At 54.8% G+C, this 26637-nt stretch overlaps 3 protein-coding genes and 1 long non-coding RNA gene across 9 annotated transcripts; 2 read left to right on the top strand and 2 right to left on the bottom strand.

Annotated features, from left to right (window-relative positions):
* Nucleotides 1-17: 17 nt before the first annotated feature.
* ENO3 (enolase 3) lies at nt 18-6116 on the top strand. 3 transcript variants are annotated; one of them, XM_006102756.3, is made up of 12 exons: nt 18-265; nt 1437-1523; nt 1790-1885; nt 2061-2119; nt 2280-2349; nt 2587-2720; nt 3736-3958; nt 4066-4263; nt 4469-4670; nt 5552-5660; nt 5821-5879; nt 5966-6116. In XM_006102756.3, the coding sequence occupies exons 1-12, from the start codon at nt 250-252 to the stop codon at nt 6033-6035; spliced, it is 1323 nt and encodes a 440-aa protein (XP_006102818.1). In that variant the 5' UTR covers nt 18-249; the 3' UTR covers nt 6036-6116. The 3 variants fall into 3 exon arrangements, with proteins under 3 accessions (XP_006102818.1, XP_006102817.1, XP_023599864.1); XM_006102755.3 differs by lacking the exon at nt 18-265 and adding an exon at nt 734-829; XM_023744096.1 differs by lacking the exon at nt 18-265 and adding an exon at nt 881-1171.
* Nucleotides 6117-6867: 751 nt separating this feature from the next.
* Nucleotides 6868-11008, bottom strand: SPAG7 (sperm associated antigen 7). The gene is made up of 7 exons (XM_006102753.3): nt 10850-11008; nt 8368-8435; nt 8053-8141; nt 7825-7909; nt 7623-7712; nt 7374-7530; nt 6868-7282 (listed from the first exon to the last, which is right to left on the bottom strand). The coding sequence occupies exons 1-7, from the start codon at nt 10932-10934 to the stop codon at nt 7173-7175; spliced, it is 684 nt and encodes a 227-aa protein (XP_006102815.1). The 5' UTR covers nt 10935-11008; the 3' UTR covers nt 6868-7172.
* On the top strand, nt 9308-17208 carry LOC111823238. Of its 2 annotated transcripts, XR_002826239.1 has the most exons (4): nt 13649-13900; nt 15281-15478; nt 16481-16629; nt 16945-17208. It is a non-coding gene; the product is annotated as an uncharacterized LOC111823238 (long non-coding RNA). The 2 variants fall into 2 exon arrangements; XR_002826240.1 differs by lacking the exons at nt 13649-13900; nt 15281-15478 and adding an exon at nt 9308-10248.
* Nucleotides 11127-26433, bottom strand: CAMTA2 (calmodulin binding transcription activator 2). Of its 3 annotated transcripts, none has more exons than XM_006102745.3 (21): nt 26273-26433; nt 25996-26099; nt 24750-24817; nt 24532-24667; nt 23875-23961; nt 23472-23625; nt 23016-23150; nt 21455-22395; nt 20701-20827; nt 19329-19463; nt 16987-17102; nt 16174-16358; nt 15611-15689; nt 15211-15433; nt 14671-14972; nt 13445-13641; nt 13030-13213; nt 12753-12824; nt 12302-12471; nt 12046-12120; nt 11127-11945 (listed from the first exon to the last, which is right to left on the bottom strand). In XM_006102745.3, exons 1-21 carry the CDS (start codon nt 26388-26390, stop codon nt 11882-11884), a joined length of 3672 nt encoding a protein of 1223 aa, XP_006102807.1. In that variant the 5' UTR covers nt 26391-26433; the 3' UTR covers nt 11127-11881. The 3 variants fall into 3 exon arrangements, with proteins under 3 accessions (XP_006102807.1, XP_006102808.1, XP_023599863.1); XM_006102746.3 differs by having other exon boundaries at nt 23875-23946; nt 26273-26432; XM_023744095.1 differs by lacking the exons at nt 23875-23961; nt 24750-24817; nt 25996-26099; nt 26273-26433 and having other exon boundaries at nt 23472-23536; nt 24532-24608.
* Nucleotides 26434-26637: the final 204 nt, after the last annotated feature.

Genomic DNA, 26637 nt, shown 5'->3' with positions numbered 1-26637 from the left:
TCTAAGGGGCTGCCCCTCCTCCGGTTCATTCATTTTGTCACTCCCGACTCGACGTGGACGGGCTGGGACCGCGTCCTGAGCCGCCCGCCGGCGCTGGGGACAGGGGCTCCTGGCGGACGGCCTCCCGCTGGGCGATGAGCGCCGCCCCAGCGCTGTCGGGCAGCCGCGCTTCCTCCCGGGGCCGGGGCCAGTCTAAATGCGTCTCCCCTCCCGCTCCCCCGCCTTCCTTGCTTGCGGGGAGAGGCCGCGATGAGGGCCCTAAGAGGTGAGACCCTCTCGCCTTCCGAAAGGGGGTTTCCGTTTCAGACTCCAGAGCTGGCCCAGAGCCCCGGTTCCTCCCCCCACCGAGGGGAGCGGCAGCCCCTGCCGGCCACGTGCGCTCGGCATGTGTGGCTGCCAGTCCTGCAGCCCCTCTTCCAGGCCCCCTCCCCAGCCCTGCGGGGCTCAGGTTACTCCTGGCCTTTCCTAAATGGCACTAGTTCCCCTTTAACCTTTGCAAAAGGGGAATATAGTCCTGGGGAGGGGAAGACCCTCCGCCCCCCCTTCGGAAGCCCTTTCCCAGAGCTAGAATTAAAAGTAGGGACATTTTACTGGGGAACAGAGAGAAAGAGGGGTAGTTATTGACCTTTGGGAAGGGGGCCTTAGGCTGTAGTGGGCACTTGGCTGCCAGCCGGGTGCGGAGGGGGAGGATGGAGAGGGAGAGAGGCGGGGCTGGCTGGGGGACAGGGTGGCTGGGGATAAATGCCCAGCCTGAGAGGGGGTGAGCTGACACTGTCCCAGCTGCCACCTAGACCCGGAGCTCACCCCAAGCCCCAGCCAAGACATTCAGGTCTGGTGAATCTTTCAGCCCCAGGGGGTGGAAGTGGTAAAGGGTGAGGGTGGTGCTGGCTTGAAGGAAATGTCAGCTTTTTTTCCCCTCCTGGGACTGGGGGTGCTTACAAAAGACTGGAGGAGTTGGAGCAAGCAGGATGGGTAGCCATGGATAGGGAAATGAGGATGTGAAGAGAGGCAGGCAGAGATATGGAGAAGGGTAGCTAGAGCTTCAGCCAGGCGGAGGATGTGGGCCCCCCTGAGGATCTGAAGACTGAAGAGCAGGGGGGAAAACAAACAGAATAATGACAGAAGAGCTGATGGCTAGGAAGCCATGGAGAACAGACTGCTTGAGTTTGCGGTAAAGGGGTTCAGGGAGTGGTGGAATCAGAATCGCTGGAGCTGTAAAGGAGAGGCCCCTGGATTCTTGCGACTGGTGGAGGGTGGAATAGGAGCTGTTCTGAGTGGGGGAGGGGGCTGTGCCTGCCTCTTTGGTCTGTGACCTTTTTGTGGGATATTTTTAGCTCCAGCACCTGCCTTCTTGGGGTGGGGAAGACTCTTAAAGGGCACAGGATTTGGGGTTCCTGAAGGGATCAACTGTCCACACTCAACCCCTTGTCCTGCAGCCATGGCCATGCAGAAAATCCTTGCCCGGGAAATCCTGGACTCCAGGGGCAACCCCACTGTGGAGGTGGACCTGTACACAGCCAAAGGTAACACAGGCCCCGTGACTTGGTTTGCCTTGGAAGACCCTGGCCCCATCTGGTCTTTATCCCCCAGCTGTCCCACATCCTCACCTTTCTCTGAGATCCCCTTCCACAGAGCTCTTCCCAGGCCTTCCTCTTCCAACCTGGCTCCCCTGCTGGGAGAAGCCCTAGTCTGTCTGCTGTCTGCATGGCCTCCACCCTAGGCTCAGAGAGGAGGCCTCGGCCCTTTGGGGGTGGATGGGCCTGTGATCTTCCAATTCCTCTCACCCCAGGCCGATTCCGAGCAGCTGTGCCCAGCGGAGCTTCCACAGGTATCTATGAAGCTCTGGAGCTAAGAGATGGAGACAAATCTCGCTACCTGGGCAAAGGTGAGGAAAGACCAACACTTGAAGAGCCTGTGAGGGGTGGTTTCAGGACGTGGACACCCCCTCCCCCCAATATCTGCTTGGAGTAAAGGCCTGGAACCCAAAGTTCTTGAGGAGCTGGGGTCCACGGGAAGAGACCTGATTGAATCAGATCTGAACCCCCTCCTCTGGCCTCTAGGCGTCTTGAAGGCTGTGGAACACATCAACAAGACTCTGGGTCCTGCTCTGCTGGAAAAGGCAAGTGGGGAGAGCTTATTCCTCCTACCCCCCACCACCCCCTGCCTGGGAGGGGCCAATGGTTCGTCTCTCCAAATACCTGCACTTCTTCCTTCTGCACATGCCGTGGCTCTTTAGAAATCTGACTTCTGCTCTCCCCTCCTCAAACCTGCTCTTCCAGAAACTAAGCGTCGTGGATCAAGAAAAAATTGACAAATTTATGATTGAGCTGGATGGGACTGAGAATAAATGTGAGTGAAGGGATGGGATGCGGGACAGAGGGGGAGAGACCGTGGGGCTAATGTCTGGTTAGGATTATTACTGTGTCCCACTTTGGGGGGCACATCGTAGCTGGATGGACTTTTATTCATTCCTCAGGCATTTCCTGATGGCTGTGGACACAGTGTGAAGCTGACACATTCCCCTTTGAGATGACCCCAAACACTGGGGAGAAGCTCTCACCCTTTCTTTGTGCTTGCTTCCTCCAGCCAAGTTTGGAGCCAATGCCATCCTGGGAGTGTCGCTAGCTGTGTGCAAGGCTGGAGCAGCCGAGAAGGGGGTCCCGCTCTACCGACATATTGCAGATCTTGCTGGGAACCCGGACCTGGTCCTCCCCGTGCCTGTGAGTGCAGATGCCCCCCCAGATCCCACAGTGACAGAGTTGCCTCATCCAGCAAAAAATTTATAAGCAGCCCCTGGAGTGTTCACCTTCCAGACCCAGCTCCAAAGAAACAGTTTCCTGGAATGGAGCCTCTCCTGCTCAGTCCGGCCCCCCTCCCCCTCCCTTCTCTCCCACAATCCAAACCTTCCCTTAAGCCTCTCTGCTTCTTCCCCCTCAGGTAACCCAGTTCCTTCACATTCCAATCTGAGGCTCAATAACTGCAGCTTCTTATTTTGCTTCCTACCCCAACCCCCAAATCAGATAGAGAGCTGCTTTATGGCAAGGATCTTGGCATTTCTTTGTGTCTTCTTTAATCCTTGTAAGCTCAGATTTCCTCTTTATGGAAACCCTTTGAATTTAATGTCAATAAAAATGTTATAGACAAAGCCTGAACTATGAACAACTTCATACCATAAAAGCTATTTTTTTAAAAAAAAAGGTAAAATAAAAAGTTGCAATTTTTATTGTTACTAGGCAGATTGTATAAGAACATGAGCTGTGGAGATAAAACTGCTGGGTTCGAATCTTGGCTTTGCCTGTGTGTGAGCTGTGTGATCTTAGGCAAGTTATTTAACTTCTGTATGCCTGTTTTCTCACTTGCAGATTGGGGGGGGATAATAATAGTACCTAGTTCATAGGGTTGTTTAGAGAATGAAATGAGCTAATAGAATATGTGTGAATCACTTAGAGCAGTGCCTGGCCTGTAGTAAGTGCCATATCAGTTACTGTTGTGTACAGGCACATGCTAGGAGCTTTACATTCACTTTCTTTAATTTTCAGCATAAGGTCCTACAGGGAAGCAGGTGGTATTCCCCTGAGAGAAATGAGGAAAGAGGCTCTGAGGAGTAAAATTACTCACCTTAGGTCACTCAGCTAGTAAGTAGGGAAGCCAAGATTCCACCTGGACCCCTCCTCCCCGGCTCTTCTTGATCCCTCATACCCTCGCCCAGGTCTGAACACCCACTCCTCCTCTCAGGCCTTCAATGTGATCAATGGGGGCTCCCATGCTGGAAACAAGCTGGCCATGCAGGAGTTCATGATTCTGCCTGTGGGAGCCAGCTCCTTCAAGGAAGCCATGCGCATTGGCGCGGAGGTCTACCACCACCTCAAGGGGGTCATCAAGGCCAAGTATGGGAAGGACGCCACCAACGTGGGTGATGAGGGCGGCTTTGCCCCCAACATCCTGGAGAACAATGAGGGTCAGTGTGAGCACTCTGAAGGGCAGAACCCCTGGGTCCTCACAGAGGAGGGGGCTGTGGAGACAGGGTGCCCAGGAGCCTCAGGTCTTCTCTTGTCCTTCTCCCAGCCCTGGAGCTGCTGAAGACGGCCATCCAGGCAGCTGGCTACCCAGACAAGGTGGTAATTGGTATGGATGTGGCGGCATCTGAGTTCTATCGCAATGGGAAGTACGATCTTGACTTCAAGTCACCCGATGACCCCGCACGGCACATCACAGGAGAGAAGCTAGGGGAGCTGTACAAGAGCTTCATTAAGAACTATCCTGGTGAGCCCCCCCCCCCCCCCAGTTGTTCAGCGCACCTGCCTGAGTACCTGGTAACTGCCCAACACACTGACTTCAGAGCCTCCATTGCCAACTCAGTCCTTCAATCCTTAGCACCATTGCAATCTCCATCCAAATTCTTCTGACCTGTCACCCCCTTCATGAAGCCCTCAGACCTTTAACCTGACTCTGCCCCATCTCCTGCCAGTGGTCTCCATTGAAGACCCCTTTGACCAGGATGACTGGGCCACTTGGACCTCGTTCCTCTCGGGGGTGGACATACAGATTGTAGGAGATGACCTCACAGTCACCAATCCCAAGAGGATTGCCCAGGCCGTGGAGAAGAAGGCTTGCAACTGCTTGCTGCTGAAGGTCAACCAGATTGGCTCGGTGACCGAATCCATCCAGGCGTGAGTGCCTCCTGGCCCTGGGGTGCACCATGGCCTCCCTCCACCCCAATTCTGCCTCCTCCAGCTGCAGTCCTGCCCTCAGACTCCAAGTCTACCTTTCCCCTGGCTCCTGACCCACCCCACTCTCTTGACTGACCTCAAGGCTTTGACTAACTTTTTTTTTTAAATATATTTTATTGATTTTTTACAGAGAGGAAGGGAGAGGGATAGAGAGTTAGAAACATCGATGAGAGAGAAACATCGATCAGCTGCCTCCTGCACACCCCGTACTGGGGATGTGCCCGCAACCAAGGTACATGCCCTTGACCAGAATTGAACCTGGCACCCTTCAGTCCGCAGGCCGACGCTCTATCCACTGAGCCAAACCCGTTAGGGCTAACTTTTAAAAACACATATTTTTTCATTGATTGCAGAGAGGAAGGGAAAGGAAGAGATAGAAACATCAGTGATGAGAATCATTGATCGGCTGCCTCCTGCACGCCCCCCATTGGGGATCTAGCCCACATCCCGGGCATATGCCCCTCTGGGAATTGAACCATGACCTCCTGGTTCATAGGTCAACGCTCAACCATGGAGCCACACCAACTGGGCAAGGCTTTGACTAACTCTTGGCCTGGCCCCAAGAACTTTGCCATTGTGACCTGCTACCCCCACCTCCACCCCATACCATTCTTTTCTCCAAGATTCTGCCCTTCTTTCTACCAGCATCTCAGGAACCAAGTTCAAGATCAGGAATCCCCCCTTTTCTTCTAGTTTCCAAATAACTTTAGTCATTACCCTTCCCACAAAGTGCCTGCTTCCCAAAACAGAAAAGCCCCATCCAGCCCTGGCTTTCTCACTGGAGGTCCTGTTAGGCCTTATGGATTATCCTCTCTACGCAGCTGCAAACTGGCTCAGTCTAATGGCTGGGGAGTGATGGTGAGCCACCGCTCTGGGGAGACTGAAGACACATTCATTGCTGACCTCGTGGTGGGGCTCTGCACAGGACAGGTACTCATGGCTCCCCTCTGTCATGTTAGAACAAGTTTTCTTGGGATCCCTGGCCTCCTGCCCCTGAGTTGAATGGCACCACAGGCTACTTCCTCAGGGCCAGGCCCAATCCCTCCTCTCTAGCCTCGTGCAACCCTTGGAATCCTTCTTCCCTCCTCAGATCAAGACTGGTGCCCCCTGCCGCTCAGAGCGTCTGGCCAAGTACAACCAGCTCATGAGGTACAGTGGGTGCAGTGGGCCTGGGTGTGGGAAGCTGAGGGCTGTTGGGCTAGAAGGGTGCAGTTCTGACCTGGTCTACCTTCTAGGATTGAGGAGGCACTCGGGGACAAGGCTGTCTTTGCTGGACGCAAGTTCCGCAATCCAAAGGCCAAGTGAGAAGCTGGGGGCCCCAGGACCCACAGGATAGATGGAGGCCTTCAAGTCCTTCTCCCTGAAATAAACACTGGTGCCAACCAAGACAGTGGCGTGCTCCTTTGTGGGAGGGAGGAATGCTGTCTCCGGACTGGAAAAGACAGGAGATGGGGCAGGAAAGAGAGAATAGATGTATCACCTGCTGTGACAAAGAGGAAGTAAGGGACTAGTCATTGAGGAAGTTGGGCTGAATCTAGGACAACAAAGTTCACATTGTGAAGGAGCTGGGGGAAGCAGGTGCCACATGTGAAATGAAGCTGGAAGCACTGACAGAACATGGAACTAGAACCAGGAGAAGGCGGGGGGATCGAGGGTCTGACATCACCATGAGGGGAAGCTGGATCAGATCTGCCAGTAAGTTGGAGTACACAGTCTGCAGAGTGTGTGGTGTCGAAATCAGGTGCTTTGTGAGATGACCGTGAAAACCAGAGCAGCTACCACTTCTGTGGAGCTCAAAGATCTGCAACTGCTCTAAATATCTGACATATATTGACTTGTGTAATCTTTGAAACAGTCCTTTCAGATAGTTACCATTATTATCCCCATTTTATGGGTAAGGAAACTGAGGCACAAGAAAGTCAAATACCCCACCCAACGTAACAGTAACTGGCAGAGCCAGGATCCAAAACTAGGCCATCTGGCCCTAGCAATTGTGCTCTTAAAATACTCTCTCTTATGAAAGTGCCAATATTTGGCTATCTTTGGCTTACACAAACAGTTTTATCCTGCTCAAGCTAAAATCACTTCTCTTCCTCTCCAGGACCCACCTCTTATTCTGTTTAAACAAACCAAGACATTGGTTCAAACAGTGTTTATTGAATGTAAAGTAACCCCAACCCCATGGGGAAGAAAGTTCGAAGGAGAACAGAATAATACAGATTAAATACCCACCTGTGCATTCACTCTCTCTCTTGCACACACACACACACGCACACACACACAACCATATACATATCCAAACTCTAATAGTGACAAATCAAACACCTGCTTCCTCCAGCCTAAGTGATGGCCGTTAGCAGGTGGTTCAGAGGTGGGGCTCCAGAATGGGTTTTAATAGCAGCAGCCTGTCCCTCCCTACCCCGTCCCAGAGAGCTGGGGTGCCTAGGAGGTAGGTGGCAACTCTTCCCCACTCTGCCGCAGACGCTTCTTGGCTCGGATCTCATTCATGGCCTCTTCAATGGAGCGTGTGTCCCTCTTGTTGGCCACGGGCACTAGGGGCAGAGGAAAGGGTGGGGAGGGCCTAGGATCCCTGTGCCTTAGCCTTCCCTCTCCTACCCTCCCCAGCCCCCACTGTGGCCTCACCACAGCCATAGGTCTTGTTGGCCTGTAGCATATGGGCTGCATCCTTGGCTGCCCCCTTGCCGATGAGGTGGCTGTACTTGTCCTTGTAGTCACTGGTGGGGCTCACTACCACAGGTCCCTGCTGAGCTGCCTCCTCCTCCTGCCGCTGGGCCAGCTCCTAGGGGTGCAGAAGTGGAGCACTGGTGCTCAGGGGCCTGACCCCAACCCCTCCCAGGTGGTGGGCTCCAGGGACTGCCAGGCATAACTCACCTTCAGCTTCCGTTTCTCCTCAGCCTTCTGGGGGTCCCACTCCTCTCCACGACGGTAGGAGTCCAGCTCTTCATCTGAGGGTGCAAACTCCTGGGGAAGAGGGATGATGGCGTCAAGGCTCCATATACATGTTTCATCTCATTTCTCTTCCCCAGGGGGGCACAGGCTGAAAGGGAGAGAGTGGGGAACTCAGGCCTTTTACCTTTTTGAAGATCATGACATAGCGACATTCATCATCTTCCCCGAAGGAGAAGGATGTCAGGCCGGCCACTTCCACCACATCGTGTCTGCGAAGGGAGGGAGGACAGAGAGGAAAGAGTATGTAGAGCCATGAGGGGGCCTAGCACCCTCCTCTTGTGGATTTCCACACTGGACCTTTCATGCCGCCCTGGCCACCCGTTTCCTGCCTCCCCCAGCCCAAGACACTCACAGTATGCTTCTCTCTATCTTGTTCATCGGCTGAAACTTTTTCTTGATCTGCCCACTGTCTTGGATGAAATCGGACACCTCTTTCTCCATCTTGGGAGAGGGAAAGGGAGAGAAGATATGAGATGATGGCTCTGCCCCAATCTCCCTCTTCCCAGCTGGGCCAAGGGGCCTTTGCCTCCCCACACCTAACCCAGCCTCCATGCCATTGGCTTCCAGGCTTCACGTCTCCTGAGGCATTTTCAAAATCACTGAGTTCTAATTCTAACTTATTGGAAATCCTTCCTGAGGCTGCCTTGATCTCTCCAGTTGTTCTCACCCTTTTACGAAACTCCACTTTCTGTTGTTTGTCTTGCTCCTGTAGTTTCTTCAGGCGGGCAGCCTGCTCTGGGGGTGAGAAACGGCAGCATGAGGCCAGGGCAGAGGCATGGATGGGGAGGTTGTAAGGCTTCAAAGGAGGTCTGGTGTCCACCGGGAGGTATCAGGCTGGGAAGGGGGGGCTTTTTATTCACCAAGCATTTATTGATGTTTAAACCTGGCACTGTCCTAGGCCCTGGAGCACCAAGCTCTTTAAGACATAGCTTTGCCCTTCAAGAGCTCAGAGGAGGAGTAGCAAAGATTAGAATCATGCTTACCCTCACTTCCCAATCTCACAGGGGAAACCAATTCACAAACATTTAATACCCACAATATACAAAGAACTATAAGGCACCTGCGGAGGTAAGGAGACCAGACTAAGCCCTGGCCTTAAAGAGTTTATCATCTCATTGTCTACATAGGAAAGGGGAAATTATTTAACTTCCTACCTTTATTTTGTAAACCCCGCCCCCCGAAACTTCTCACTTCTACAGACAAGATGAAGCTGAAATGACTAATCTGACACCATTCTCCTTGGAGAGTGTAGGTGTTCAAAGTCAATTGTAGAGGAACTTCCCATCCTTACATCTTAATGTCCCCTCTCCTCTCTTCTGTCATTTTAAGTCCTTTATGTCCTTAAGGCCCATTTCTTCCACAGCATCCAAATAGCTCTAGCTGCACTGACCTCTTCCCATTTTCCTAATCACTCCATGCCTTTGCACATGTTGTTCCTTCTGCTTGAAATGCTTTTCCTCCTCTTGCAAACTTTGAGATTTGCCATGAGTCAGGGTTACTCACTTCTTCCTCTGGGGCCCACACACATTGTGCTGAGAACCAATATAGTTTAACTGTTTGTCTCCCCTACCATCCTAGAAGCTCTAGGAGGCAGGGACCCTGCTCACCTCCTATCCAGTTATTCTCTGTGGCCCCTGACAGCTTAGGAGCTCTCATCTCTTTGACATCAAGGGCTCTGACCACCAGTGGCCACTGAGTGTTCCACAACTGGTTTGAGTTCTCTCTGGATCTGAGATGGCAAATGATGATCGTTAAGGTCATAGGCTTAAAAGCCACACCTGGATTCAAAACCCTGTCACTTATTAACCCTGTGACCTCAGGCAAGTGACTAAACTCAACTTTGGCTTCCTAGTCTGCCAGCTGCTGCTGCTGCACCTAGTCATGGCGAGCATGAAATAATCCCAACTGCCGGGCCCATTATGTTCCCTCCTTCCAAATACGCATCTGCCTGTAACACTTCGCTCCCCCTCTCTTACTGAATCATCTATCCTTCACTTCAGATCCCAGGTCACCACAGACTAGGTTAAGGACCCCTCGGTGGTCGCTCTCATAACTACTTTTCTCTCAGGGTACTTATCAAGTTGATAATTAAACTTCTGTGTGATCATTTAATCAACGTGCATTTCATCAATGCTTCAGACTGTGGGCTTCGGAGGGTACCCTGGCTCCTAGCAACCGTTCAGTAAATAATAGATATTTCGCTATTAAGCAGCACTTGAGCGCACTGGAGGCATCCGGCCTGCCCTGGCCCCTAGGGCGGGTGGGAAGCGGGGGGCCGGGCCGGGGCTAGTCTGTGGTCTCGCAGGGTTGGGGGCTGGGTCCTTCCCAAGGCACTTCTGTCTGACTCCTTCACACACAGCAGCACGAGCAACCCAGGGGACGGCTGCACGCCAGGCCGACCGCGCCCTACGCTGGCGGGCGAACTCAGGAGCCCGCCTGCAGGGAAGTCACTCAGAGAACCCAAGTGGGAGCCTACAGCCAATCGGACCGACAGAGGCATTTTCTTCTCTCCAATCAACATCACCACCCGCTCGGAGAACTGGGGAAAGTAAGACTACAGATGGGCAGGGTAGGAAAGAGGTTAAATCAAGTAGGAGGGGCATAAGGGCACCGAAAGGACCCATCTACCAATTGGAGGTGCTTGAGGTGGGTGGGTGGGCCAGAGGAAGGTCTTTAATAGGCAGACCTTTAAGAGGGCCAATAGAGGTGAAAGGATTGCGGATGGGCGTGTCCTGGACCCAATCAGAATGGGAATGGGTCGTGGGACACTCCGGAGTTGGGAGGGGCTGAGTGACCGAACACGCCCTCCTGCGACCCGAAGGCGGGCCAAGAAGCACCAAGTTGGGTGGGGTCGGAGGCAATCTACCAATCAGAGCACGCCAGCAGCGGACAGGCGGGCCTCTTGGCGAATGGAAAACAAGGACTGCGAGGCCAGGAAAGGCAGGAAACTGGCACTAGGCTTCGGGTAGCCAATCACCGTCCGCTAAGAACAGCGGGCGGGTCAGCAGACCTTGTAGGGACTCTGGGGGGCCTATGAAGGGGCCTTTGAGGGGGTTTTCAAGGTGGAAGAGGCGGCACCGTCTAAAGGAGGAAGAATGCGGTCCTGAGAACCGAATGAAGAAAAGCAGATGTGAATTTGGGATCCTCACCTCGGGCCCTGCGCCGAGTCTCCTGGTCACTGAGGCTGGGTGGCTTTTCCATGGAGCTCAGGATGGAGCCCAGTAGGTCCGCCATCTTGGGAGTGACAGAGACGGGGCGGGGCGTCTTAAAGGGAAGGGCGAAATGCCTTTAAGGCCGGAAACACGTCGGAGGTGGAAAACCTCACACCGGTCCCGCCCAGGCACTGAACTGGCCGAGCGCGCGGCAGCCTCCCCTGCCGAAGCTCCGCCCCGGCCCTCCCCTCCCCCTTAGACAGAAGTCGGAGGCTGGCTGGTGCAGCGATGTTTAATGGCATTTCTTAGAAACTAAGCCCATGCACAAGTAGAAAGTGCTCGTGGGGCCGGCGGAGGCCCCCCACAGCGCCTGGGAACCACAAGCCCGGCCGTGCAGCCCTCCCCGGCGCCTTAAATAGACTCTTCACTATACTCTGTATGTTACATATTTACAAACCCCCTCCCATCAGGGGATGGGGTGGGACTCCGCAACGTGTTCCTATATACAGTCTCCCCTGTGGCCCCGAGGCTGGTGGCCAGAGTTGGAGTGACAGGGGGAAGACAGGGCCAGAAAGGGAGGAAACGGACGCAAACATGCGGAGTCGGGTGGGGGCACGGTCAGCCCTGAAACACGAGGGGCGAGCGCAGCGAAGGCAGAGGTGGGGCCAGGCCGATACATTCAGAGACGCTTCGAACAAATAAAATAAGGCAATTCGGGAAAGGGGTGAGGCGGGTGCAGGCAAGGAGGGAGCTGTGGAGAAGGGGCAGGCGGGGCTCCGGAGGTCACAGCTGAAGATGCAGGTATGTGGGGCGTGGGTCTTCTGGAGCCGGGGACCGGAAGAGGGGGCACGACCCGGAGGGGAGAGGAGCTGCGGGTGGGAGAGGGAGGTCAGCACTTCGGAGGGGGAGAAGGGTAGAGACCTAGGAAGATCTCCAAACAAAGTGACGAGGAAAGCTGCCGACAGGGGGCTCCTCCCCCGGAGAGCCCTCTCCCTTAAGACCAAGGAGCGGCCTCAGGGTGGGGAGAGGTCAGGTGGCCAGTCCAGGTTGGGGCAGCCCTTCCAGCTCCTGGTTCTGCTTCAGTTCCCTCATCCTGCAGAGAAACAAGGAAGGAGTCCGATGAGATCAGCAGATCTGGGGAGGTGGGTGAGGGAAGTGGCTGAGCAAAATCCAGCAGGAGAAAGAATGGGTACCTGTGTCGGCAGCGCCGCAGGAATCTCATGATTTTCCGGGCTGCCTGGTCCTGTTTTTTGGTGAGAAAGGAGCTTCTGGCAAAAGGAAGAAAAGATGAGGAAAACTCACACAACACTCAGGCATCCCGTCCTCAGCCCTTTGGGACCCTAGCAAGGAAGGACTGGGGGCAGGACGATGAGCTGGGAGTTGGGGGGCTGTGGGCTATGGGCATGGATGCAGTGGGCAGGCACAGGGGGCTTGGGGCTGGACCCCTACTTGCTGCGGGGCGGCAGGCTGCCCGTGGGCCGGCGGCGGTAGGAGCGGTAGTGCTGCTGGATGAGCACAGCTGCTCGGCGGCTCTGCTGAAATCGCTTCTGCTCATAGTAGCTTCGGAACTTGCTCTGGATCAGGATGGCCGCCTGCGTCATCTTCTTATAGAGAGCAAACTAGGAGTGGGGAGGAGAGGCGGGCTGAATTGGAGGGACAGAAACCAAACCCCTGAGGGTCACCCCAAGTTCAGCTGATGCAGGTCTCTTTCTCTAATCCACACGCTCGTGGAAAGGCTTGAATCACCACAGACAACCTCACGCCCGGATCTCATGCCTAATACCTTAAGTGCCATCCAGGTCAGCTTGTGGAGAGAGAAGGGAGTCAGGGTTCCAGCAGCATTCTGGATGCTCTGGGTGGGGGAGTGGTTGGTTATGCCTTAGAGAGAGCAGGGACTCACCTGTTTGTACTTCCGGTAACAGCGCTGGATCACAGCTGCTGCTACCTCCTGCTGCTCCTTCAGCCACCGGCCCTAAGGGGAAAGCAGGAAGTCTCAGCACCTAAAGGCCCACCTCATAGACATGTGATCTGTCCTTCCAACTTGCCTGAGGTCCCCTGGCCTTCAGCCCAAGGCCACTTTGGATGACTGCTCTCCCTCCCGAAGTCCTGGGAGTCCACAGTCTCCCCTGACTCAAAGATTGTGTAATTCTTTCCCTGAGACCTCCCAGCCTCCTGACCTTGTACTTCCGGAAGGCCGTCTGGATGACTCGGGCTGCTTCGTACAGTTCCCGCTGCTCATGATCCGACAACGTGAGCAGGGCAAAATCACTCTCCATCTTGCCACTGGCAGATGCAGAGAGAAACTCTGCCCAGGAAGGTGCTGGAGGGACCGCCGGGCGTCCCCGCTCAAAGGGCGGTTCGCTGCAGGGACAGGGAGAGGACAAGTCACGGGGCATGTGAAGTCCCTCTTCTGCCCAGGGACAGCCCCAACAACGGGGCCTGGAGAGCATGGCTTCAGAGCTCAGCCAGTTTCAATGCCCTAAAGGCCCGTAGGGCCTCTGCCAGAATGGATCTCTGGCTATGGGGAAGCTGCCTTCCCCTTGCCATCTTCCCTTAAACAAGAATCTGGAGGCTTTGTCCTAAGCTGGTCACCTGGGAGGGGCGGCGCTGGGGAAATGGTCCACATTCTCCAGGTAGCTGGCCAGCCAGGACATGGTCTCGCTGAGCCCCAGGGCCCCTGTCCGCTCCCGCATTGAGGCTCCAGCCTCAGGCAGCCCCACAAAGCCCTCTCGTTTAATCCGCTCTGGTGTGGCTTCGATGATTTGCTTGGCCAGTGAGATCATGTCCACCTGGATGGAGAAGCGGGGTGAGCCTTGGGGGTCCCCAGTGACAGATGTTCCTGCCCTGACACAGCTGTAGCCTCGGTCCCCTTCCTGTCTTGATCCTTCTCTCCCACCCGGTGAGGCCTCAGGATGCTGTCCTTTCTCACCCCATCTTTCTCAGCCACTGTTCCAGATTCATTCATTTGTACTTACTGGGTCTCCACCTGTGTTGAGACGTTGTGGAGAACATAGGACAGGGAGGACATACTCCAAATGGAGATTCAAGGTGAGCAATGAAGGATTTAGCCTTCCTGGCTGACTGCTTACTGTCCCACCCAGGTCTGGCCCATGCAAGCACATCCTTCCCCCAGGTTTGGCCATGCCTGCCACCCCACCCCGCTTCAGCTCTCTGAGAACCAGCTCAACCAACCACATGACCCTATTGAATGGCTTCAGCCTTGCTTTTACTCCAGTCCTGCAGCCTGCAGCACTTCCTGCTGGCCACATGTAACACAGCCTACCTTGTGGAAGTCTCTAGGTTTTTGTACTTACAGTGCTACCCTGACCTCTCTAACCCATTAGCCTCTCTAAAGCAGGCATGTCCTCCGGTTCTTGCTGCTGTACCTAAAGATTTACTCCATCATTTATCCCACAAGAGTTTCTTAGCTTTTACTATGAACAAGCTTCCTCCTCACCAAAAGTCATTGCCAGATACCTCCATCTTGCCAAGCTCTCTCTTCCACAACCCTCCCGATTTCCCTCTATCTCTCTGGTTCCCCAAGAAGCTTGTCTCTTCATGGATCAACAGGCAACCCCTACAATCCAGCTCTCACTGAAGATATTCCCCAGAATTTTTAAGCTCTGATGCCTCATGACTCTGAGTTAAGCTCTGATAGAAGTTAAGCAAAGGATTACCTTGCTTGTCCAAAAATGAGGGCCAATAGCTGCTCCTTCCCAAACTGAAGCAAGACTCAGTCTGTTTCATGAACTAGTCGGCCTCCCCCCACCCCTGCACCCCTCTTTCTAGCCCTCATAATTCCATCACACAAGCAGTACCGGGATCACGTCCACAGCCGGTGGGCTGTAAGCTTCCTCTGGAGCAGCCCCTGCATCCAGGGCTGGTGGGAGAGGAGGTGGTGAGGGTGGGGGCCCTTTGGGGTTGGTGGCTTCATAGTCCATGAGGAGTAGGGGGGCCTCTGGGGCACCAGAGGAGAGCTGGCCTGGGGCCATCTCCATAATAATCTCAGAGGCTGGCAGAGGAGCGGGGGGAGGACTTCCATCTGGGGCACTAGAATAGGCTGATGTGACAGAAAAAGTGCCATCGGACAGCTCTGAGGGCGAGGAGACACTGCTCAGACCTGGAGGGTAAGGGGAGAGAGAGGGTGAGGGCAGGAGAGGGTGAGGGCAGCAGGGGCCATCTGCCATCCTAGAGTCACCTACCTGCCCCATCTTTGCGCTCAGCTAGTAGTATCTCCCCTTCCCTGCCGCCTCCTCGATTTCCCTCCTCTCACACTTTCTGTCTCCCACTCTTCAGCTGCCCCTGACCTACTGTCTCACCCACATCCCCCTCTTAAGAAGATGAGGGGTAACCCTCACCCGTGTCTGGACTGGAGGAGGGTGGCGACAGGGCAAGTGGGGGCTCAGCTGAAGCTTCCTGTCTCTGCAGTTCCTCAAGGCAGCGGGCAAGGCGCACATGGCCCCGGGAGTGAGCCACAGACAGGGGCAGGCGGCCCAGAGAGTCGGGGATGCTCAGCGCCCGCCGATTCCAACGGAAAAGGAGCACAGCGGCTTCCAGGTGTCCCAGGGCACACGCCCACATCTAAGGAGGGGCAGGGCAAGGACAGGAGTGGGGAGACAGGCAGAGGTGAGGCTGAGGCCCTTTTCCTGGTGGCCCATCTTCAGTCCCCTGTCCTCCCCACTCCTGCAGGCCCTCCCTTCAAAGCACCCTTCCCCTCTCCCGACGCCCCACATGCACTCAGGACCCCAGCACCCTCACCAGAGGCGTGCAAGAGAAATGATCCACGTTGAGCGGGTCAACCTCCTGCTCTAAGTCCAAGCTTCCGGTCTCCACACTTCTGGAGGGTTTGGGGAAGGGACAGCAGAGCCCAGTTAGGGGAAAAGTGGGCAAAGTGGGGACAAGGGACCTGAAGGGACTGGGAAGCCAGCTGTCTAGAAGCACTACAGTCAGTGGGATGAGGCAGTCAGAAAGTAATAAATGTGATGGGGGTGGGGGTGTTGGGAGCGGGTGGAGGGATTGAACAAAAAAGAAAGAAAAAGGGAACTCGTGACATGAACAACAGTGTGGTGATTGCGGGATTGGGGGAGGGGGGGTGGCCGTGGAAGAGGGCACAGAGAGGATAAATGGTGATGGAAAAATAAATAAATGTAAGGCGGTCAAGAAGTCAGTGTTGTAACTCAGGGGATATTAAAATTCCTCCCAACACAAACCTTCCAGCCCCTCTTCCTTCCCAGTGACTCCAGCCCCCCCTTAGCAGGGCTTCAGTCCCGACACTTCTGTTCCAGTGGTTGCCCAGTCCCCGCCCTGCTGCCCCTGCTCACCGCCACTGGCTCAGGGTCTCGATGAGGCGGGCGTAGCCCTGGGCAGCGGCCAGGTGCAGAAGGCTCATGCCCCGGAAGGGGCTTCCGTGGGCCAGACGTTCAGGACCCCTCCAGGTGGAGCGTGGGATCATGCTCTCTACCAAGACCACTACCCGTGCCTCGAACCCGGGCCCCTGGCCTTCATCCTGCAATACACACGACCTTAGGCAGAGAACTGAGCATCTGGTCCTCTGGCTTGAGATGGCCTTGGCCATCCCACACCTGGCCTCTCAGCTTCTAACTGCCCCTCCTGCACTTCTCACTCCAGGTTCCCACCACACAGACCTCTGATGGCCTGTCAGTTCTCCCAGTTCAAGTTCCTGGATGTCCCCTCCTCCCATAGCCAACTTCCTGCAGACCCTCTGGCAGCCAGATCTCACACGCCCTGGCCCGTGTTGTGCCTTCACGTCAGCTCAGGTTAGTGCCATATCCACAGATGCTTCTCCCCTGCAGAACCCAGAGTCCTCTCCCAGTCTTCTTCCTTCAGACACGCAGGACTCCCAGAGCACTGAACCCCAACCTCCTGGTCCCCTCCCCCACCCTCTCCTTCACCTCCACCCTTCTTCAGCCCAGAAATAGTCTGAAGCCTGTCATGCCAAGAGGGTGCCCAGAATAGCCACTCTTGCCACAGGGCGGGGGTGGGAGCAGGGTGACGTCAGGGATTAGGGAGGAGGGTGGCCGAGGGGCTGGGGACGGGAGTGAGAAGTCACACACCAGAGCCGTTTTCTGCAGGAAGACCCTCCCTCCACTCACCGGGCTCCCTCATGGAAGTACCTGCATTGGAGGCCCGTCAGGACCCTGGCAAGGTGCCTGCCCAGCTGCTGCGATCTCTGCCATCCGCTTCTCCATCTGCTCCAGCCGCTCCAGTATGGACATCCGGAACTGGTTGTCTGAGGGGGAGAGGGTATGGGAGGCTCACGGGCAGGGTCTAGGTGATGCCCTTAACACAGAACTAGACCTATCCCAGGATCTGGGAGGTAAAGACACTGAATCATATTCTTTCCTCTCCTCCAAAACAACAGCCCCTTTACCCACCCACCTTTGAAACTCAGTCCTTAAGCGAGGGCTCTTAACACGACTCATCCACCCAGGACCAGAATCCAGAACCACAACTGTGTCCTTCAAGGCACAGAGACAGGAGGAATTCCCACACAGTATCCAGCCCCGAGCTGCTCCAGATCACACACACTCCCTCAGCCTTCTCCTGGGTGAAACACCGTCCGCGCTTGCCCCAGACACTACCTCTGTCCCCCATGCTGGGGCTGAAGGACTCCAGGGTCCCTGCTCTCTGTTAGCCACAGCCCCAAAGAGCTCAGGAACTGTGATTTGAAAAGCACCGCCCCTTCCTCCTGGCCCCCCACAGCTGTCCACAAAGAGGATGGTGGGGAGGGAACGTGACAGAGATGGATAGCCATCCATTCCTCCTCCTCCCCTCACCCCATGCACAAATACACACGCGCACACACACATCCCAAGCTATATCTGTCCCCTCTCGAGATCACACAAGGACAAGGAGGAGGGGCGGGAGGGGATCAGAGCCATGGAAAAACAAGCATCGAGAAACAGGCTGGAGGTCAGGGATGTTCTGAGATGCTAGGCAGAAGGGGCTGAGGCACAGAAGTGATGGTGGGGAGGAAGGTGGAGAAGGATGAGCAGAGACCTTTGTATAACGGGGAGGAGAGAGAGCAGAAAGGATAAACAAGGTGAAGAGAGGAGAGAGAGGACGAAGGAAAGCTGGGGACTGTACCAAGCAAGCAACAAGGAAGAGAAGAAGGGGGACAAGTTAAGACCCTGGTCCAAGGAGAAAGAAAGAGGGAGGAGAGATGGTATAACAGGGACAGGAAAGGAAGGCGGGGGGGGGGGGGGGGACGGCAGTCACAGCAGGACAGACAGAACAGGCCTGGGAGACCTGGCAAGATCCCATGGTAGGCTGCGGGGCAACCCACACGCAGCCCCCTGAAGGGGCAGCTCTGAGGGAGGTGAGCCAGGACGAGCCCTGAGGGAGACACCACAGGGTGACAGCAGAACTGAGACACCCAGAGGCAACAACAGAGACACCCGGAGGAGAAGACAGAGAAGCGCACACCCTGAGAAAGAAGCAGGAGCAGAGAGAAACAATTTCTCAACGCCAGTGCTGGATTTAAATAAATACACACTGCCCAGCCAGCACGGCTCAGGGGTTGAGCATCGACCTATGAACCAGGAGGTCATGGTTCGATTCCCAGTCAGGGTGCATGCCTAGATTACAGGGTTGATCCCCACTGTGGGGCTTGCAGGAGGCAGCCAATCAGTGATTCTCATCTTTGATGTTTCTCTCTCTCCCTCTCTGAAATCAATAAAAATATACTTAAAAAATAAATACACACATACACACGCATGTATGCATGTCTGTGGGTTTGTATAAGAAAGTGTGTTTGTATGAGAAAGTACAGCATGCTATTAAAGTGGTAGATATTACTGAGTAGTAATATCGGCAGTTTTCATTTGTAGTTTGTGCTTTTCTAGATAATTTCCAAATTTCCTACAATAAATACCTATCTTTATGGAGAGGAAAACAATACATGTCTATATACATGTACATACTCGCACGTCCTATATATATATTGCTCTAGACCAGTGGTTCTCAACCTTCTGGCCCTTTAAATACAGTTCCTCATGTTGTGACCCAACCATAAAATTATTTTCGTTGCTGCTTCCTAACTGTAATGTTGCTACTGTTATGAATCGTAATGTAAATATCTGATATGCAGGATGGTCTTAGGCGACCCCTGTGAAAGGGTCATTCGACCGCCAAAGGGGTCGCGACCCACAGGTTGAGAACCGCTGCTCTAGACCCTGTCCCTGTTCCTGCTTCTTGGCCTCGCTTGCCTAGACCCCATCCTTGGGATGGAGAAGACAGGGTAAGAACTGAGACAAACATGGCTCCAAGATGCACAGGGAAGAGGAGGGAAGGGAAGTTTGCTGCTGCGTTTAGAAATGACCAGTGAAGCAGGAGTTGAGAAATGACTGGTAAATGTGGGCTAGGTGGTGGCCACCTGAGTGCTGAGGGGACCTAGGAGTGTCGTGCTCTAAGGTTGTGGGGCCCGACACTTGGGATCAGAGGGCTAGCTACTTACCATCTAGTGACAACCAGTCGAGCTGAGTACTAGGCAGTGACAGGAATCGGCGGGCTCGATACTCAAAGAGCACAGAAGCAGAAAGGGGTCCCTCCCGCCCGGCCACCTGCAAAGACACCAGCCCTACCTCATGGGCTGGGGAGGGCAAGGTCAGTGAGAAGGGCTCTCTCTGGCCCTCTGTGTTAGAGCCACAGCTGGTCATTTCATATTGAGCTTCCCAGCTTCCCCGCTGTGGGCCAAGAGGCTGCTGGCTTCGGTGGCCTTGGCACTAACTGGGAAGGGATTCCATTCATGTGAGAACTCGGTACTTGCTATGGGCCAGAGACCCCTTGGACTCTAGACCCTGTAGTTAAGGATGTTTGTTACTCAGCACCAAGGCCTGGAAGCTGAGGGTCAAGAGACACCTATACTTATAAATGATTTGACGGCATAGAAACCCCTTGGTCTCCCAGAATCAGTGTCCAGACATCATGACCCTGTTACTAAGATGGGAGGAAGGAGAGCCAGCTGCTCACCAACGGTGTCTAGTGAGAGCGACGCCCCAGCTATAGCCTTGAAAAGGAAACCATCAGGCCCTGGTCCCTGATGCACCATCTGTGCACCACTGAACAGGGCTGCTGAGATGGGGAGAACACGCACCGACAACAAAGCTGTCACCATGTCACTGGTGAGCCTTTGGGGTCCCACAGTAAGGCTGACTGTTGAGTGCAGGGTAAGGGGCAAGGTTGGTGGCAAAAGGGCAGACACTGGAGGTTGCCCTGGCAGTGATGTCTAGACCAGCACCATCCAACAAAACGTTCCTCAATGATGGAAATGCTTATCTGCACTGCTCAATAGGGTAGCACCAGCCAGGTGGCTACTGAGCACTCAAAATGTGGTTAGTGCGACTGAGGAACTGAATTTGAAATTTTACTTAATTTTAATTGATTGCAATAGGCACATGTGGCTAACAGTTACTGTATTAGATGGAAGCCAATGTCCTTTAGTCCCAAGATTGGTTGGAGGAGACCAACATCTCTCCCTTTTCATTCTTCCAAGAGCTAGACTCTGGCTTTAAGGCTGGAACAGACATTAGAGACTCCTTGGGTCAAATGCCTGACCTTACAGGAGGGGAAGCCAAGGACCCAAGAAAAGAGCAGACGTATCTAAGGTCACCAGTCCAGTAAGGAGTAGATTTCTCGGGCCAGAACCCAGACCTTCTGACACCTAAGCCCAGACTCATTTGCCTGCTGGGGGACCGTGGGACTCAGCCTCAAGACTGAATGAGGGCTTTGTGCTCTCAGGAACAACTCAACACATTTGTCCCCAGTACTTCCAGAAGTCCTAAATGCCATTAGTTAGTCCCTTCCCCCACGAATCCCCATCCCCATACCAGGACAGTAGCAGCGTAAGACACCAGGCTGGACAAGTGACGCGGGCACTGCGATGTGGTCAAAGACACAGGAGTAATGCTCGGAGGCCTCCGTCCACGGACCCGTGATGAGCACCTTGACCCCACCCTGCAGACAGAAGTCAGAAGGCCATGTGGCTAGAGCTCTGCTGGGTCTTCATTCACTCACTTATTCGTTCATGTAGACTCTCAGAGAGTATCTCTATGTGGCAGGCCCTGTGCTGGAGCTTGGTGGTACAGGGACTGGACAGGACCCACTGGGGTCAGGTCAGCTAGCCTGTCCCTCCTCCCCAACATCCCTGCCCTCCACCTGAGTCTGCTGGCCTCACCCAAGGCCACCGACTCATTTGCAGATAGCTGTCATCAGGAGGAAGTCCTTTTTTAGGCCCCAACTGCAGGTCCTCCTTTCCCTCACTAGGGCAGCATAAAGCAGAACTTCTCTACTAATGAAGACAGCCTTTAGCTTCCCAAAGTCTGCAATCATATCCCGACTATGTTTTCTCTTCTCCGCACTAAGTTGCCCCAATTCCCTCCCTGTGAAAGTCGCCAAGGGAATGAAGCCCCCTGGGCACTTGGGGACTCACACAATCCCGTGGAAGGGGAAGGGAGGGAGAAGGGAGAGTCAGAAGGACTATGGAAACAGGAAAGAAGCCACACTCCGTGGAAAAACAGAGGTTGGGAGGAGAACTAGGCCCCATACCAGGGGGTAAGAGGGACAGGGATGAGAGAGACTCACCTCTGGGTAGGACCACTCTGGGGAGAAGTCTGTGATGGTGCTAAGAGCAGGTGAGAGCTGGGGGTTGGAGGCAGGGATGCTTGGAGCTTCGTCACTGATAAGTTCTCCCATAAGGTCTGGGAATGATGAAAGACTGAACGGCTCCAGCTCGCTGGCCCCACTAGCTCCTCCAAACAAGGCCTCCCCTCTTCCTGCCCTGCCCGATGGCTCCGAGGGGGCAGGTGAGGGGGGTGGTGAAGGAGGGGGTGAAGGTATGGGTGGGGCAGGCCCCTGGACCTTAAGCTCCTCTCCACTGTCATCATCTTGAATGAAGAAGCAGTTTCCTCTCCTCCCACCTCCTACTGACTGTGGAGGGGGACCCCGAGCAGCCGCCTGGGGCTCCAGGGCAGCAGCAGGCTCTAGGGCAGGACAGGGGGTGTGGGCAGCCTCTGCCTCCGGGAAGTCTGGGCTTACCCCCTGCCCCCCTCCATATGTCTGGCCCCTCTGGGGGCTGTTGAGAAAACGATCAGGGTCAAAGGCAGGGCTGGGAGGAGCTGGTGGGGCAGAGGGCTCAGAGCCGACAACCACTGCCAAGCTCATGGGAGGGTGAGGATCAGCCTGGGGAGCCAAGTGCCTGGTGGGCGTCAAGCCCCCAGTACGCTGCTCCAGTCCAGTCAGAAGGAGGATAGCGGTGCCTCCCCTCGATGAACCCCCTCGAGAGGTGGGAGGGCTAGGTCTGATCTCTAGGGGTTCTGCAAAGCCTGAGGAAGAGGAGGAAGAGGAGGAAGAAGATGGGGAGGTATGTGCCTTGGGGAGCTCTGGGGGAAGTGGGGCTATCAGTGGAGGAGGCTCAGGGGGATGGGGATGGGGGATAGAGGTCAGGGTTAAAGCTCGGGGCTCCACTTTGGGAGAGATGATGCGGTGTTTTGTGCTGCTGCATTTGTGTGTAAGGCTCCCGGAACCTGGAATGGAAAGAGGTGGGGAGGAGAGAAGGGATATGACACATCTTTCTCCATCATTCCCAGGCTGGGTTGGGGGTAGGACTAGTCTGCTCCCCAACTCTTCCTCTGTGCAGTCCCTTTGCAGGAATCCCAATCTTCCCACAAGTTCCTCTTCAACCCTTACCCACCCCCACCTTTCCCCACACCTTCACGTAGTTCCTGGGACTCCGCTATATACCAGAGATGTAATACTGATTATGGCCACTGGGGGGCAGCAGAAATACTCCTCCTTCCCCATGTTAAATGGGACTGAAAGAGCATGGCAGGGGGGGACTGAGGGCTTGGAGGAAAGGTGAGAAAAATAGGTAAAAGCATAAAAAAAGGACAAAAGAACAGAGCCAAGGGGGTACCACTTAGCAGTAAAGCTAAGGCTGGGTCCAAGTGGTAGTGCTGGGGTGGAAGGAGTTGCTAACGGTAGAAGGCAGATAAAAAGCCGGGCTGCCAAGACTCAAGTAAAAGGAGCTGGGGTCAGGGTGCACCCAGATGGGAAGGCATGCAAATCCCAGCAAGACAGATAGCCCCCTGGCTTAAGTGCAGTATGACTAGACAGGAAGAGAGCTCCAAAGTCGGGGGTCACTAACCAAGGCCCCCGCTGCAGAGACAGGCATGGGTTCGTGGTGCAGGCTTGGTCGGGTGGGTGTCCAGGATCTGCTGCACCAGCTGCTCTACAGAGAACTCCTCTGTCCCGTTCCCACAGCTCCACTTGATGCCATGAACTAGAGGAGAGTTGGGGGGAAGTGCTATGGGACCCCCACAAAAGTCCCCAGAGCACCTTGACAGCTCGGCTCCTTCAAGCACCTGAGATGCTCCAAGACTTCTGGCCAGGTGCAAGGAGGCCAGCAGCCTCAAGACTGCTTGCATTTGTAGTTCACAGCTGTCCCTTCTCCATTGTAGAACTCACCAGGAGGCCTAGCACCCCCGCAGGAAAGCACCCTCTGGCTTAGAGGGACACGGTCACCCCACAGGCTCCTGGTGCCTCTGGGAGGCCCCTGTTTCCACTCTCCCCTTGGAGCACTGTCCTAGCCCTGCTGCCTTACACATGGGCTTCAGCTGTCCCAACAGCTCCTCCCGGGACCACTTGAGCCACTCTCGACGGTCACTGCTGATGGAACAAAAGATGGGGCTGCAGCCCTTTCCACAATCCTCCAGGGCTGGGACGTTCAGGTAGTGCACAAGGACGATGTCAGGGTTCTGCGGGCACAAGGGTACACACAGAGCACGATGGGGTCCTGAGATCCAAGGGTTCAGCTTCCTAGTCTTCACTTTTCCCCAGGCATCCCCCAGCTCCATTCCCAAGTATAATTCTCTCCATCCCAAACTCCCTCTCCCCCAGGCTCCTGTACCCACTCGGAACTAGTCGTCCTTCACTGCACCCTTCCAGACCCCATCTCCCCCAAAGAGCCAGGAAGAGTGTGTCTCCCTGAGCGCTTCCATCCTTACCTGGAGCAGCCAGTAGCAGCGCCGATGGAATGTGGGGACGATGGAAGAGTGAACGTAGCAGCCATAGAGACACTGCCAGGAGACAGGCTGGGGTGGGGGGAGGGCTAGTCTGCTCCCCAACTCTTCCTCTGTTCAGTCCCTTTGCAGGAATCCCAATCTTTCCACCAGTTCCTCTTCAACCCTTACCCACCCCCACCTCTTCCCCACACCTTTAAAATCCCAGCACCCCAAATCATGGATGAGAGGCAGGAGAAGGGAACAGGGGGACTAGGGCTTTACAATGAGGATCACATTTGAGATCTAGGACTATCTAGAAATCGGAGGGCAGGGCAAGAACACAACTGAGATGAGGAGCAATGATTTGGGGAAGATAAACCTGTGCTTAGAGGTTCAATACTTGGACCCCTGAGGGAAATGCAAGTGAGGTGAGGGGACTGGGCATTGGTGTCCTCCAGGGGAGGCATAACCTAAGGCCTGCAGAGCTGGGACATGGAAGGAAATGGGGTGTGGAGGGTGGGCTAAGCTAACAGCCAGCTGATGCAAAGCGAGTGAGAAGGGAGGGTGGTGAGGCAAAGGTACCAAGTCCTGACAGGGCTGGAACCCAGCTAAGGGTGGAGAAGGCTGGGCCAAGGCAGATGAGCTGGATGCCTTGCTTACCTCCATGCCCTGGACCTTCAGCTTCATGTGGTCCTCTCGGGTGGTCTTCCCATCCTTCCGCTTCTTCCAGAGGTAACCATCCTTCCGGTATTTCACCTTCTTGCGGTTGTAGAGGATGATGGAGCCATTCTGAGGCCTGAAGAGGATAGGGTTGGCCTTGAGCTCTGTGAACAGATCCCAGGACCCCTGCTACTCGCCACCTTCACAAACTTTCTCACCTTGTCTTTGGAGCACAGGATAGCCACTCCTCATGCTTCTCAAAGGTGATCAAGTAGGATGCAATCTCCTGTAGAAGAGGAGGTACCCAGGTGGGTGTCCCCTGCATACAATCTCAGACTGGCCTCCTGGCCACCCCCTCAGGGTCCCTCTCCACTGAGTTCTGGCAGCCAGTGGAGGATGCTGCCAGCTCTCTGACCCAGCAGGGCTCACTGCCCTTCTAAGCATCTCAGGTTCCATCGCAAACAAAAGTCTAACCTCTGGAATTCCATCAGCCTGACTCCTTCCCTCCCTGCCAACTGGGGCTTTTATCTTGGGGCCAGACCCAAGCTCTTCATCATTCTTTGTTCATCATTATCTTCCTCTCCAAATTCCACGTGTGTGCCACTTCCTGACTCAGAAAACTTCAATAGTTTGACATCACCAGGAATTCCAGATTCTTCAGCCTGACTCCAAGGCTCTCCCTGACCAGGGATCAAACCATCGCTCCTACGCTCACACTGTTTACCCATTTGCACCTACATTCCTGCCAGAACGAACCATTGGTTCTTCCCTGAACTTGAGCTGAGCAGCAGTATCCTCAGTGTTAGCGCTGTACAACCTCATGGCACCCTGAAGTGCCATGTACACATCTCTTTGAGTCTGGAACTCCTAGCCATCCTATAGACAAATCCCTTCCCAGATCTCCATGAAGCGCTGCTGACCTCTCTAGCGCTAACAATAACACACACACACACCCACACACACCCCTTTTGACTGACAGTCCTCTTCTAGTCAAATAATCAAATCAATAATGATCAACCACCAAGTACATAGAAAGCACTGGGTGTAGGGAGAACAGAAGGTGTGTAACACGGGACATGCCCTCCAGAAGGAGCAAGCATAAGTGGTGGTTAAAAGCAGGCGCTCTGGAGCGAGTTAGATAAGTCATTTCCTCATCTATACCAGGGGCATAACAGTGCTTGCTCTATAGATAGCATCATCAGAGCTGCAGAAGGAGATAATGGAGGTCAAGTGCTTAACACAGTGCCCGGTTTGTAAGAAATACTGTAAAGGTGGTAGCTATTATTTTTACTCAGGTGGATATGCCAAGAAGTGAGTTCCTACAAGATGCAGGTCTTTATACCTCCCCGGTGATCCCCAGAGAGCCCCACACTCTGCACGTGGGAGTGTGGACAGACACAGGGCGACCCTCATCCACTCTCCCCAGACCTTCTACGCCCTGAGCCCCCACGCTCCCTAGGAAACCTCATTTGTATTCCACCGCAGCCGCTCTGGAGGCAGCAGTGGACATCGAGGAAGACATTCCAACAGCTTCTTGGGGAGAAAGATCTTCAGGTGGTGGCTGTTCTCTAGAGGGAACGAGAAAGGAGGGCTTAGGGTGCTGGCCGAGGGCAAAGGGCTGAATCCAGGGCACTGGGGGGGACTGAAACAAGGAGAGCAGGGAATCCAGGAACTACACGCACCACCGGGCAGGGAGAGAGGAAGGTTGTGTTCAAAGTGGGAACCTGGATTGTGGACTCACCAGCAACCTCGGTGGTGTCCTTGGTACTCATGGTGAGGGCTCCAGGGGCAAGGTCACCCCTGGCCGGAGGGGCCGGGGGGAGGGGGAGTCTGTGCTGGGAAAAGAGAGAACAGGTCATGGCAGGAGCCCTCACCCTTCCCCAGGATGAGGCGGGAGAGGCAGTACAGACTGGGCCATGGGAAAGAAGAGGAAGAGAGGAAGGAAGGGGATAGGCCAGGGCATGGGGGAGGGCGAGAACCCGGACCTGGTGCCAGGAACCAACGTGAGTGGGGAGCCACGACAGAGGAGTAATCAGGAAGAGTCGGGTGGGTGGGGGAGGGGAGGCGCTGGCGGGGCGGGCGTCCTGCAGGGTAGGCTCGGTCGGG

The sequence above is a fragment of the Myotis lucifugus genome, unplaced genomic scaffold (assembly GCF_000147115.1).
Source record: "Myotis lucifugus unplaced genomic scaffold, Myoluc2.0 scaffold_426, whole genome shotgun sequence".
NCBI lineage: Eukaryota > Metazoa > Chordata > Mammalia > Chiroptera > Vespertilionidae > Myotis > Myotis lucifugus.
Note: the sequence above shows the minus strand (reverse complement) of the source record. Positions and strands in the feature narration are given on the sequence as shown.